This window comes from Sarcophilus harrisii, chromosome 1 (assembly GCF_902635505.1).
Source record: "Sarcophilus harrisii chromosome 1, mSarHar1.11, whole genome shotgun sequence".
Taxonomy (NCBI): domain Eukaryota; kingdom Metazoa; phylum Chordata; class Mammalia; order Dasyuromorphia; family Dasyuridae; genus Sarcophilus; species Sarcophilus harrisii.
In genome coordinates, this window is record NC_045426.1 from 534,637,307 (window position 1) to 534,652,193 (window position 14,887).

At 37.3% G+C, this 14,887-nt stretch overlaps 1 protein-coding gene across 2 annotated transcripts in view; it reads right to left on the minus strand.

Moving 5' to 3' along the window:
* Positions 1 to 12,057: 12,057 nt before the first annotated feature.
* Positions 12,058 to 14,887, minus strand: part of PARD6G (par-6 family cell polarity regulator gamma) — a 146,925-nt gene continuing 144,095 nt past the window's right edge. For both annotated transcript variants that reach the window (XM_031946766.1, XM_031946767.1), the window contains one exon: positions 12,058 to 13,909. In XM_031946766.1, coding sequence (XP_031802626.1) covers positions 13,053 to 13,909 — 857 coding nt within the window. In that variant the 3' untranslated portion in view covers positions 12,058 to 13,052. The remainder of the gene's footprint in view (positions 13,910 to 14,887) is intronic.

Consider the following 14,887-nt stretch of genomic DNA (forward strand, 5'->3'; position numbering starts at 1 on the left):
ATTTCATCAACTTTCATAGGCTTAATAATCATCTTTGCTCAATTGACTTAAAAATCTATGACTTTAACTCTAATTTCTGACCTGAACCCCAGGACACAAATAAATAACTTGGTCATATTGGTGATGTGAGCCTTAACAATGGGGTGGTCCTTGTTGAAGGTGGCATTTGAGCTGAACCTTGAAAAGGAGATAATAGTTTGAAAAAGCAGAGATGAAGAACATTCCAGGCATTGGGGACAGCCTTGCAAAAGCATGTGGGCAAGTTTAACAGTTTAACCTCTTGCTCTCCTCCTTGCCCAGTTTCTACACTCCCTCTTCATCTCTGATCCATCATAATCCTGACTTTCTTTGAAGGCTCAGCTCAGGTCTTATACCCTCCCAAAAATCTTCCCTGATTCTCCCAATTATTAATATTCTTTCTTTTCTCAAATGATCTAATATGTAGTCATTTTATATATTTCAGTCTAATATAAGCTCATGGAGGAAAGCAATTTGTATTTTATATTTATAAATTTATATTTTCCCCGAACTGTTTACCCCATATTAACTCATTATATTAATGAAGTACAAGGGCCATTTGGGCTCTTTCACATTGTGAATCTTTTTCTTGATGTTTATTAAGTCATGCTCCTACTTTTTTCTAAAATTATACTGCTTGGTCCAGTAATTTCTTGTACTGTAGGTATGTCGAGTTTCAGATATCTGTGGTATATCCCAAAACATCCAGTGTAAATGTAAAGGCCAAAAAGGATAAAGACTGAGAAAAATTTCAACAGTTAAGAGATAATTGATGAACTTAGAGAAAGCAATTTTAATGGGGGAGAGAGGTTGGAAGCCAGTTTGCAAAGGATTGAAGTTTGAGAAGTGAGGAAAGGAGGCAAGATGACTTTTTCTAGGAGTTTAGCTGAGGAAGGGAAGGAAGATAGAAGATATAGCTATAGTAGCTGCTTGTTGATTTAATTGTCTGGGCTCTCGTAGGTCATACATTCTATATTGAAATACAATAATGTGAATAATTAAAATATCAACTTTTCTAGCTAAAAGCAATTGCATTTTAAATAAAGGTACAATGTGCAGGAAGAAGAGTTTAAGCCAAAGGAATATACTTATAATAAGAGAATTGAACTATTAGTGAGCCAGCGAGCAAATTTGGGAAGGTTGGCTTCCTTACTATTTGTGAAAACACGCCACTAGGTGGCTACCTATCCCACCCATTCATAAAACAAACCTTTTTTCGTTGTTTTGTTAAACTAATGGAACAAAACTGAGTGATAGAAACTATGATTACCTCAATAATAATACTGCATTTGGAAGAGGGTTGCCTTTTAGTATATTTTCTTTCTTTTTCTTTATATATTTTAGAAAAATAATGACACTGTTGTTAGATATTTCCTGTCTCCTCTGAAATGACTGTGTTCAAAGCCTGAGGCAAACTCTATAGCATTATCTTTATAGCTAGGAAATAGTAAACCAAGATGATATTAGCAATAAAACTACTGTATAATTATGTTTAAAAAAGCAATTTTCATTTTCTTTTAAAAAAAAAGTTTAAAAATGCTCTCTCCTAGCCCCCAAATCATTATACAAACAATACAAACAAAATACAAACAGGTTGTAATTATTCTATTACACAGTATCCTTATTATCCAGTGGATTAAATAGGACTTGGTGACATCAACAAATAAAATATAACAACAAATTGGATACAGAACCAAAGTGTTAGGCATCTATCACTATACTGATCTCCATCTGTAGAAAGAACAAGTTTTTTTTCCCTCAAAACTGTCAGAAACAAGACTAATTTTGAAGATAATAGGAATTAAAAATAAAAACAAAGATGGATAGAGAACTGACTTGAAGTCAGGAGTTCAAGTTCCAGCTATTACATATTAGTTGTATGGACATGGCCAAATCACCTAATTGCTTTAGGTCTCATTTTGTTTATCTGTAAAATAAGGGGCCTCTATGTCCTCATCTTTTGATTGGCAGATTCTTACTAGAACTAACATTTTAAAGCAGGCTGTGTAGGTTAACAGTCTCTTCATTCTTCTCCATCCTGCTTCCTTACTCTTCAGACCTTATCATTCCCAGAAATATATTATCTTTTCACATTGGAAAGGAAGCTCCTTGAGGGCAGGGAATTTCTATCTGCTTATATTTTGTAAGTGCTTTATAAAAGCTTATTGACTTACTTTGAAATGTGTATCAAGTGCCTACTAAGGAAAGAGCATTATGTTAGATACACATTTAGATAACATTCAGTCTTTACTCTCATGGAATTTAAAACCTAGTAGGGAATGGCACATAGAAATGACCATAATGTAAAATAACATAAATGTAAGTTGACCAGAGGAGTCTTGATCAACTCAGATAAATCTGTAGGGAGATGAGTTTTTGCTTGATGTTATTTTTGTTATTCATTGGTTTTCAGTTGTTTCTGATTCTTCATGACTCCATTTAGGAATTTCTTAGCAAATATACAAAAGTGCTTTGCCATTTCCTTCTCCAGCTCATTTTACAGAAGAGGAAACTGAGACAAACAGGGTTAAGTGGAAAGTGTCCAAGGCCAAATTTGAACTTGGGAAACCATGTCTTCCTGACTCCAGACCTTACATTCTATCTACTTTGCCACCTATCTGCCACCTACTTTGTATTTTTGTATCTCATTTCTCCTCCCCAGCCCCGATCTTGAATTCTAAGCCTGAGTCCCTGGGCTCTGATAGGTGAGTTTTATACTTTATCCTGCCAAAAACAAGCTCTCCATAACACTAACTGCGCCTTAAGAATCAAATTAAAGGTTTTTTCAAATGCTTTGTTAAAATTGTGGGTGGATAGTACTCATGGTATTATTCGTTTTTTTATCAATTTTGTGACATTGTCAAGAGAGAAAGAAATAGTGAATGTCTTGAAAGACTTGTTCTTGATGAAATCAAGCTGGATCTTAATATTCATAACATCTGTGTTCAAATACTCATATTTCATTCCTTTAATAAAGTATTTTAGAATTTTGCAAGGAATGGAAGGCAATCTTATCAGCTTGAATTTGAAGACTATTTTTTTTTCCCTTTTTTGATATTAGATATTTGCCCTGCTCAGTGCTAGCTTTTTAAGTTTGCCAGTCTTTCACCTATCCACCCACACCAGCAGCTAGACAATCATATGTGCCAGTACTTTAGTACTCCATATAGTAATTTATCTGGGTTTAGGGTCTTGATCTCAATGAAGCAGTTAGATATTCTCTTACCAAGCTCAGGCTTATCTTGAGGATCAGCTCCCTATTTGAACTTTATTTGTGTAAGAAGAATCCCTTGAAGTCTCCTGGCTCAGGAACCCTACAAACTTCTCAAGTTCAAATGTAAACTCTTTTGAGATTATGGCTTGAGTCATAACCTAGTGCAGTCCTCTTTTCACAGACCATGAACGAGGTGGATCCCGCTTATACTGGTGCCTTACCTCTGAAACCTCCATTTTGTTCTGTTTATATCTGTGTATGTGGTTGTTTGTTTGCGTATTGTCTTTTCCATGAAATTGTAAGATCTTTGATAACAGGAACCATTTTTACTTTTCTTTGGATCCCTAGTTCTGGGAACATGGTAGGGAATTAATGTTTGCTTGCTGATTTGATATGATACCACTTGGTAGTGGTACAGTGGATAAAATAAGGACCTGGAATCAGGAAGACCTTATTCAGGTTGTCCCTCAGACATATATAATCTGTGGAACCTAGGAAAAAAAGCATTTTACCTCTACCTGTCTCAGTATCCTTGTGTGTAAAATGGGGAGAATAGTAGCACCTATCTCCTAGGGTTGTTATAAGGAAAAATGAGATAATATTTGTAAGGTGCATTGAAAAATTTAAATGGCTACATAAATAAGTTGTTACTATTATTATATAATAAAAGAAACGAATATCTGGACATTAGAGCCATTATTAAATGTCCTTGCTTTCTCCCTAAACCAAAAGGGGACAATCTATTATACCTTCCAAGGTAGTAAGTGGGGGAAATTTTCCAGGGCAAACTTATTCATGAGTGGCACACCATCTCTTATATATGTCTTTCTCAGGAAGCATTCCATGCCTGGCACAGATATCTATTCCAGCCCTTGAAGGTAGATTGTCAGCTATATTTCTGGGATCCCAGCTCCCTCCTTATGGAGGTTTTGCTCTACAGTATTATCCCTGTGTGGGGAATAGATAAGGTGAAGAACTTACAGGAATGTATGAATTCTTTTTCTGTATTTTATTATTTCTGTATTTCCCCTATGGCCTGTATAATATGTACAGGCTCAAACCTACTTGAGCCTTGGCCAACTAGAAACATATTTACTTAACTTGAGCTGATGACATTTATTGGTATTTGACATTTATCGATATTTAGTCTATTGGCTGGACCACTGTCTTCTTGATTAAGCCTGAAGGCCTGATTTTCTGTTTCCTTGAAATCAGGAGATTTCTGGGAAACAGAAACCTTCCATTCCAATCTCCCCAAATAGCAACAACCAATTAGATGCCTCCCCCTCCCCTTCTCAATGCTCTCTTACTTGTGATGTAATTTCTTGTATAAAAGCTATGTATCTTTACTACTTCTTTAGCCCTCCTACCTCGAGCTTTCTCTTTCTTATCTCGCGATGGGACGGCTCATCCTCCGGAGGTTTTCAATAAACAACTTTTCTGCCTTCTACTGAGTGATCTCTGAGTAATCATTTTGGGTAAGGGTCTTCTACATCCCTCACACCTGGAACCCAAAGAGATTGTGTCAATAGAAAATGTATCACATCAGATAGTTAGCTGTCTGTTTAGCTTTGTACCCACAAGCAGACCAAGACTGTCTTTTTCATGTGCACAAGCAGACCAAGACTGTCTTTTTCATGTGCTTTATCATCTTCCTATTCCAACTTCTCTCCCCAGAGCAATTCCTGCGTCCAGGCACAAGTTCCATGGGATTCTGACTCCTCAGCCTTCTTCCAACAAACACTAGCTACTCGCCAACCCCCACCTTCTCATTCCTATTCCATCTTGGGTATATGGTCATGTGATGAATCCCCCCACCCTCCACAGGCTGGATAATTTTTTTTTCTTTTTTAACATAGCTGTGATTGGTGCTTACATGTTTCTGCCCAATTATTTTTATGCTGCCTGTTTTTCTTGGTTGCTTGTTTGGTTAATAATTAAGGTTAGAAGAAAACAATAAATGAGGAGAACAAAAAGAAGACTCTTACTTTACCGTTTTGCTTACTTACTTTGCCCTCTGGTAACTACCTTGGGACACTGAAAATCTTTCTTTAAACAGACAAATCAACGCCATGATGATGGCAAGACACAACCATACTAACAACAATTATAAGGCACAATAATATAGCTTCATGATGTCTACAATGCTTTTCCTCCTATGAGAAAAGATGTACAATATGATGTTCCTCTTCAGAGACATTCAGGAAACTGCCCAGAATCACCCAGCAGCTTCCATGTGGCTTCCAGTGTGGGATGGTCGAGGGCCTCCCTGCTTAGTGCTCACTGCTGCCCTGGGCATGGGGAATGACATAAAGGCAGGCCCAGGGCTCCATTCTGGTTAAGACAATTTTTCTGATTCACTAAAGTTATTTTTTCCCCTGGGGGGCTCCCAGTCAGAATTCTCTTGCTCCTCACACCTGCCCTATGAGGATTTCTTTGTCCTTAGCCCACATACAGACAGAGGCTTCAAGGCCTTGCTCACACACAGCCTGCGGGGGGAGGAGATGGGAGTGAGGGAGAGTCTCTGCCATCAACCTCAGCTCTCTCCGACCCCCACCCATTGATTGGAGAAGGTGTTGGGAAGGTAGCTGAATCATCCTGAGTTCTCTGGTTGTTCCCCATCTCCCGAGCCCACCACTTCCTCCCGCCTACACTCAGGAGCAGAGATGGGGAAGATGGGGAGGGTTCACTCCCAGCCAGTCTTTTCTGGGAAGGGGGAGAATGATAAGAGAGGTGTGGGATCACCCCTCCCCCTTGGCTGGGTCAGCCCTTCTTGGGTGGAGCCTTCTACACCTTGGCCGTAGGGGTTCTGGTAGGGACTGGTGGGGACTGGTGAGGAGGGGAATGTCTCTGCACTGAATCCTCTCCCTGGAGAGCCTCAGCTTCTGGGGAGGGGTTAGGGAATTGAAGGGAGGGAGAGGGGGGTTGGCTTTCTTTACAGCAGCTCCCTAGGTGGAGCAGGTACTTTTATCCTTATTTCATAGATGGGAAAACTGGGGTCCATACAGATGATTCATTCCTCCTCCATGTCCCACTGCTAGCTAGGTGAAGAATCTCAAGGACATCTAGGAATCTGAGGACTCCTCCAGGACAGAGACTTTGGAGAATTCTGTCTTTGGAGCCCAGTGCTCAGCACAAACCAGGCACATCATAAATGCTTGTCTGTGAATGGCCTCAAAGATCACCTGGTCCAAACCCTACTAAGAAGATTTCCATTTAAAATCCTACCCTTCATGTAAAGCCCACCCCCACACACGCAGTGCCGAGATACCCTAATTCCCAAAGCTATGCATCTGGGACACCTCGTCCTGCATTCTGTTCCCAGCCTCAATGACCTCCTCCTGGCTCTTTCCCTGCACCATGTACTGAATTATTTCATCACTGGCAAAGGCAATCACACTGCTAGACAATCAGAAGTCACTGCAGGATTTTAAGAGATTTAATCATCATATTGGACAAGGGAGGCTCCTCAGGCAGACTCATCAGAAGGTTATTGTAATATTGCAGGTGTGAGGTGATGGGGGCCTGCACCAGAGAAGTGACAGTGGCAGAGGAGGAAGGGAATGTATTTGAGAGAGGCTGCAAAGGTGAAATTGGCAAGCCTTAGCAACAGATGGGATGGATTAGGGTATTAGTGAGAGGAGGAGTATGAAAGGAAGTGAGGAGTGAAGGATGACACCTAGGTCATAAACCTTTGTGAATTGCCCATTAATTTATAGAATAATTAATTTGTGGTAATCATAGGTAGAGGGGGAATCTCCTAGAAGACAAAAGGGTTAGTTACCCAACTTTGCTTTGTACCAATGCTCTTTCAATAATAGGGCAGCCTTTTTTTCCCCTTCTCTCAGGAGGAGAATTTAAATAGGGGGTCCCTGTGGGTTGAGATGGGGCAGGAATTCTCAGATACTCCCCAGAAAATATCATGATGGTATCAAGGGAAGAGTAACTGTAATGCGGCACAGAAAATACAAAGGCAAATAGCCCGGATGGAGATGGAAATAAGGAAAGGGATAAGGATGGGGTAGTGGAAGGAAGGAAGCAGTGGTAGGGAAGAGTGGGAAGGACACAAAGTCATTAATATAATCTTGGGATTTTGGAGCATTCAGACAACAAGCACCTGTAGCACGGAGAGGAGTGCTAAATGGGGTTCTATTTTTATAAAGTTTATAAAGTTTTGGTGATAGGTAACAGACTAACATATCCATGCCATGTGCAAGTTTATTCAATAACATTCACATTTTAAAGCTTATCAGCAACACCTTAGATTTAATTCATGAGCATAATGCTTTGCTGGTATCTTGCTGCTGTTACTGAGAATGTCTGGCGCTTATCTGAGGTTTACAGACCAAGGGCAGTAAGCAGAACTGAGGGACTATTATCTTAAGGTTTAGCTCCCTTCCCTTAATTTAGCAGACAGTTTCAGGATGTGGCCTTAATTTATGAGTTTCCAGTGACTCCACAGCTTACCTAATTTATAAGATAGTTTGTGAGTGACTTCTAGGTTTCTCTTTACAATCTTACTTCTTATGCTTAATACCTTATACTAGCTATTTACAAATTTGCTATATTAATGGGGGTATGTAGGTCAGAGGGACCAGAACAAGATAGTTTCAAACATATTGGGGGACTGGAAGGAGAGTGGTGCCCTTGACAATAATAAAGACGTTTGGAAGTGTTTGAGGTTTAAGGGGAAAGATGTTTTGGACATATTGCGTTCAAGAGATCTACTGAGCATCCAGTAGAAATGTTATGCCTGTAGCAACTGACAGAACCTCAACTATTTGTGAGATGATAGATCAGCACAAAGGTTAAGGCTGGTTTGAGAATCATCAGTTTAGAGATCATAATTAAATCGATGAGATCTAATGCAGTCACCTAGTGAAGCAGTATAGACAGAGAAAAGATAGAGCTCTGTAGGATACCCAGGATTAACTGTTATGTCCTGGATGAAGCTCCAGAAAAGGAGACTGAAGAGCTAGAAAAGGCTCATGGGAGGATATAGCTGTCTTTATATATTTAAGGTCTAGAATTTGAATGTGATGGCCCTGTTGTAATATGCTCTGGTTAGACTACATCTGAGAATGAGGAAAGCTGCTGACAAGGATTTTGAGATCATGAGATTAAAAACTTATGGGGAGAAATGATAGTTGTCTTCAAGCATCTGAATGGAAGTCTCATGGAAAAAGGGTTATACTTGTTCTGCTTGGCATCCAGAGGGCAGAACACAGAGGAGAAGTAGGGTAGAAATAGTCATTTTTGCTTGAGGGAAAAAATAAAACTTCATGATATTTAAAATTAATGCAAAAAATTATGAGTGGCCACAGAGGTTGTAGGTTTTCCTTTACTTGAGATATTCACACAAAAGCTAGGTAGGATAGCATTCCGGTCTAGATTGAACTAGATGGCCTTTTAAAGCCCTGATAATTCCAATATTCCATGAAAGATCATTTTACCTGATAAATTATCACTTGAGGAAGAGGAAGGTACCAGCAAACTGAGATATGAAGGACTCATGGAATAGATAATGAAAGAATTGATTTTTTTTTGAAAGATAAGGATTCTGAAACTTGATCTTAGACAAAAGACCAATAAGCAATGAAGATAAAGGATTACTTAAAGCGGAGATGAGGGGGAAGGCATATTTTTTCTTTAATAAATAATGAACTGGAAATTAAAAGATGAAAGATAGTTTATATATATTTGACATAATTAGACTTGTACTTTAGGAATATCAGCTTGCAAGTGGCTTAGAAATGAGTTAAATGTGACAAAATAAAGGTAATTAGAATTGCTAGATGTGTCACGGTGGATAGGACTAGGCCTAGAATCAGGAAGACCCTAGTTCAAATCTAAGGACTCATTTATTAGCTGTGACCCTGGGTAAGTCACTTTACCTGTTTGACTCTGCTTCCTCAACTGTAAAATGCAGATAATAGCATCTACTTCCCAGGTTTTTTGTAAAGACCATAGAAGGTATTTGTAAAATGCATAGCGTAGTGTCTGGCACATAGTAAGCATTTTTCAGTTGTGTCCAACTCTCTGTGACCCCATTTTAGGGTTTTCTTGACTGAGATAATGGAAGGTTTGCCATGTTTTTCTCCAGCTAACTTTATAAATGGGTTATCTTCATTTATAAATGAAGAATTGAGGCAGAAAGGATTAAGTGACTGGGTGAAGATCACACAGCTAGCAAGTATCCGAGGCCAGATTTGAAATCAAGAAGATCAGTTTTGCAGTCCAAAACCAATACTCTCTCTGGGCAAGTTTTTTAAGGATGGAGAGATCAGGGCAGATTTGCCCTGTTGTAGGGAAGGAGTTGGCAAATATGGGGAGTTGTATAAGTTACATTACCTTTTCCCAGAGTCATATCAGATCTCAAAGATAACCACTCCCATTCATAAAATCTCTTCATTTTAAAAGTTTTTTTTTATCTCTCTGCCAGTGGAAAATAAATTTTTTTGACTCAGGAAATCAGTGCATCCTTGATACATCTGATGTGGGTAAATCTGATAAGGCAAAAATAAAGTAATATGAATATTTTTGGTCCTTAACTTTTGAATGTACACTCAGAACTAATAACTTTAGAGTTAACAGATGTCTTAATACCATCTTCTTCAGCTAGTCCCTTCGGAAGGGGTTGAGCTTGTAGATCACCGAGTAAATCACTATCTGTCTTCAAGTTCTAATATTCTATAATTCTGTGATTTTTTACCAATGACAAAACTGAGGCATGAAGTATCACAGATGATAACATTGGAAGCCATTGCTACTGATTCGTAGTTAAATGTTATTAGTATAACATTGTGATACTTCTCATCCCTTTGGCTCTTTTGCCTTCCTTCATTTAAAATGGAGATTATTAGGCATGTAACTGTACTCTTACCAGTAACATGTAGTAATTTAGCAATCATTTAGGCATTTCACTATTATCAATAATATACTTTAGCTTACCAATGAAAAAAATATATAAACAAATTTTAATACACAGGCAAAGGAAAAAAAATACTGATTCTTCCACATACAAAAACCAAAACTTTAATAAGCAATACTACAAAGTTCTTTTTTTTTGTTTTTTTAAAGAAAATGACAAGTAGCCGAAGGTAGAAAAATACACTTTGTTCTTAAAATTGAAGACATTTCCAACTGAGTTTTCTTTTCCTTTTTAATAGCAATTTTCTGAATTGGGGAACAAAAGTAGACTGGTACAAAAGGCTTCTTGACTTTGGCCAAGAAAACAAATTACTAAATGAACCAAGCAAGTCAATAGTGAGCAGTATATTCAGCATGATTGTTAGGGTTCACATGATGAAAACAACAGTTTGCTCAAGTAATATTTGCATTCTGGATGAGCTTAAAAAAAAAAAGTTCCATTGCATTTTTCATTACGATGTATCATATTCATCTTGTTTGAGTCTTTTCCCCTAGACTTCTAAAAGTATGATCATCTTCAGATCTCTATATATTGTGGATCAGAAAAGCTTATTAAAGCTGTTTGCATCCCACAATATAAAAAAACAAACAAACAAAAAAAAACTAGCACAGGTGAAGAGAACCACAACTACCAAAATACACAATTTCTGTCTGATATAAATATTTTCCAAAAGAAAGAGATTTTTTTTTTCACATAATTCATTCCAAATGCCTTAAGTCAATTGTTTTCCTTCCAATATATAGTATATGCCATACATGAAATATATCTCAAAACAGTACTTCCTTTGACCAGTAAGTGGTGCTGATCTAAAAGGAATCAGGAAATCAGCAGCCTTAGCTTTTTGCATCTGTTGCAGTGTTAAAAAAAATATTTTACACATACATATTTATACAAAAATTTATTTTGGATGACTTCTCAAAGAATATATGTTGAATGTATTTCCCCCCTCCCCAATAAAATACATTTCATATAAAATTTAACTAGAGCATTAGGAAATCTTTAAAATTAGTTAATATGTAAACACATTCCTGGAAGAATAAAAGGAAAATAGCCATAAAAATTATGGAATTAGGATTTGCAAGGTAACATTGATCTTGTTTGTTAAAAAGCAGTACGTTCTATATGACTTGCAAAAACTTATTAAAAAAAACATGTATGGATACACACATGTACCCTATAAACATGTTTGCATACAGAATACAAAATGTGCATATGATCAAATATGTATATATAGATGGCTTCATATAAATAATACATATATTCCTATATATGAATATATGCATTGCTTCTATATATACAATACAGACATATATACAATATAACAATATATGTATAAATACATGCATGTGTATGCATAAGCATATGTTCACATGTCTAGATGTGGCATACGTATATATCATGCTATATTTATACATATATGCATGTATGTGTACAAACATGTTTATATGACACACACATATAATATTTATATTTATATACATTCTGAAGGCTACTTCACAACTTTTTGTAGCTATGGAGCAATGGAAGCATTATTGGGATAAGTGCATACCCTTCTCAAAGAACACTACTTTATGACACAGTTATTTGACTATGTAAATTCTGATTCATGTATATGCAGACACACGTTTATGAACATGTGTACATGTGCATAGAAACGTCTACAAACGTACATATATGGACAGAAACATGTATGCTTATGCATACATATATGCACATGTGTACACACACATATAAATATTTATGCTTCAGCTCTGCTTCAAAACTTAAATATTCAAATGACTGTTATCCTCCAAAATAGTCACCTTGGGAGGCCACATACTTATCCCAAAGCACTGACATTGCTCAGATATTTTTGAAATTGCCTTCAGACATTGGGAAAAATCAAGTCTATGGGCTCTCTAGGTTCTTTCCTTCTTTTTTTTTTAAACACTTCTTCCTGGTTTATGTGCCTAGTTGTCTTTAGATGTTGACAAAAAAAAAAAAAAATTAAGTCCCTCTTTCAAAAGGAGATTTCAGAATTTTTAAAGTAATGAATGATACTATCACCTACCTTCAAATGCCTGTTTTGATAATATTTATTGTAATGTAATTATACTGATTTATACAAACAGGAAAGATGGCATTTTTCTTTTTTTAAAAATATAGTTATAGCTGTACCTTATAAAGATTCAGATATGTCTGTAAAAACATTCAGCCTTATTCCTTAAACTTAAGCCTTGTATGTAATGTTAATGCATAGATGTACAAACCAAATTCACTTGTAAAACATCTGCAAATAAGGAGAGGGGATTTGCCCATGTGCAGTGGCCATTAATGATGTTGCCAAACTATATCCTTATTTAATTTGAGGTTGTACTTATTTTAAAATTCACTGTTCTTTAATACAACAATCAAACAATTTCATATTTCAAAAACTCTTAATAAGGCTTTTATTGCATTTGGATGTGATATAATTGATTTGCAAATGGCCAGTTTTTGCATTTAAGCATTAATATAAATATAATTTATATGCATTTGCAAAGTCATAATTACAGAACACTTCTGTTTTCCAACTTATCCCTTGGAAAGAACCGTGCAAAACAGGAAAAGGAAATTGAAGACAAACAAGAAAATATACAATTGAGTTCCTACTTATTTTTAAATGGGGATGGCTACTTTCTGTGTTATTTCTCCCACAGTGTCTTTGTTTTTTTTTTGTTTTTTGTTTTTTTTTGTAATGTGACCATTATGCATGTAATCAATAAGATTTCTTGCAGTTCTTTTCCTTCCATTTGGTGAGGTTTGTAAAAATATAGGTCCTTTCTTCCTGGGTGTGTGTGGTTCTAGTCATCTCTGTTCTGAGTCACTTTCAGATCACAAACACACACAGAAGAGTACACAATGGAACCACTAAAGGGTGATCACTGTCCCATCCTCCTCAATTCCTCCCCTGGGAATGACCAGACTATGACGTGGATCTGATTTTAGGGAACTCAGTAGTTTGTGGAGATTGCCATTGCTTTCTCTACTGGAGTTGTTGAGAGTGAGATCCCTCTGTAGCCTATGGCTGAAAGTTGTGCCATTGACCCGGGAAAGGCTGCTGGAAGGCAGACTTGGCGTTTTGGAGATATGCTGGGGCTCCAGAGCTCCTTCAATGACAATGTCGGTCTCTTCATCACTCTCCATTTCATCAGGGTGGAAGTTCTGTTCAGCATGGGAAGAAGGCAAGCTATGGTGACTGGCTGTACTGTCTGTTGACTGACCTGAGCTACCAGACATCCGGCTGCTACGAATAATATTGTTCCTTTGGTTGGCTGGTTTAACAGTAATAATGAGATTATGGCTGTTGGCAATCATCATGTCTGTGACCTGGTCAAGGGTTTTGCCAGCCACTTCAATCCCATTCACTTCTAAGACTTCATCATTCACAGCCAGCAGCCCTGTACTCTCAGCAAGGCCTCCAGGGACCATGCGGGAAATGAAGATGCCCGGGACTTTCTCAAGGCCTTGGGACGTCACCCGCACACTGGTCCCATCACGGATATAAAACCCAAGTGGCTTTTCACACCCGTGCCGGTACAGCCGGACCCTCCTGTGGGTTTCAGGAAGGATGTCCACATCAATGATAGAAGATACCGGTCGGAAGTCATGGGGCATGCTGATGTTGAGGTGAGGACGCCGGCGGAGGTTATCATTACGAAGGGTAACCAGGACCTTCTTCTTCCTAGTTAATGTGCTGGTCCCAAAGTTACAGAAGTCTACTTCTTCTGAAACAACAAAAAATAATTAAAATCAGTAATGGTCTCTATTCACATAGATCACATAGTAATAACCCCTGTTTCAGTAATGCTGGATGGTTTATAGAGCGCTTTCTTTACAGTCCACTAAAAGAAGTAGTTCAAATATTCGAAACTGGCTCTCTTGACTCTTAATCCTTAAGAGCTGATACTACCTCACATTTAACAGTTTGGCTAATATGACAGAAAAGGAAAATAGCAAATGTTGGAGGAGATGTGGGAAAATTGGGACATCAATTGGTGGAGCTGTGAACAGATCCAATCATTCTGGAGAGTAGTTTGGAATTATGCCCAAAGGGCTTTGAAATCATACATACCCCTTTAACTAACAATATCATTCCTAGGTTTATATCCTAGAGATTTTTTTTTTTAAAGAAGCACCTAAATGTAAAAAATATTTCTAGCAACTCTTTTTGGAAATTGATGGGATGCCCATCAATTGAGGAATGGGCAAGCAAGTTGTGGTATATGATTGTGATTTGAAAAGTGACAAGCAGAATGCTTTCAAAAAACAAAACCAAACCTGGAAAGACTTAGACAAACTGTTTCAAAGTGAAATGAGCAGAATAGCACCATTGTACAATTATTAAGTTAGATGACTTAACTAGTCTTAGCAGTATAATGATCCAAGATGATTCTAAAGAACTCATGAACAACAATGCTAACCACCTCAAGAGAAGGAACTGATGCAATGTGAATGCGGATTGAAGCATACTTTAAAAAATTTTTTCCTAGGTTTTATTTTGTCTCTGTTTTTTCACAATGTGACTAATATGGAAATGTTTTGCATGACTGCACACCTATAGAGGAAGAGAAGATGTGTAGGTCAAAATTTTTAAAAAGAATGCTAAAATTTTGTACATAGTTGGAAAATGATTTTTAAAAGATATAAAAGGCATATTGTATCTTCTTTTTAACTTCATGTTTTGTTTTTTTAAAATAATCTTG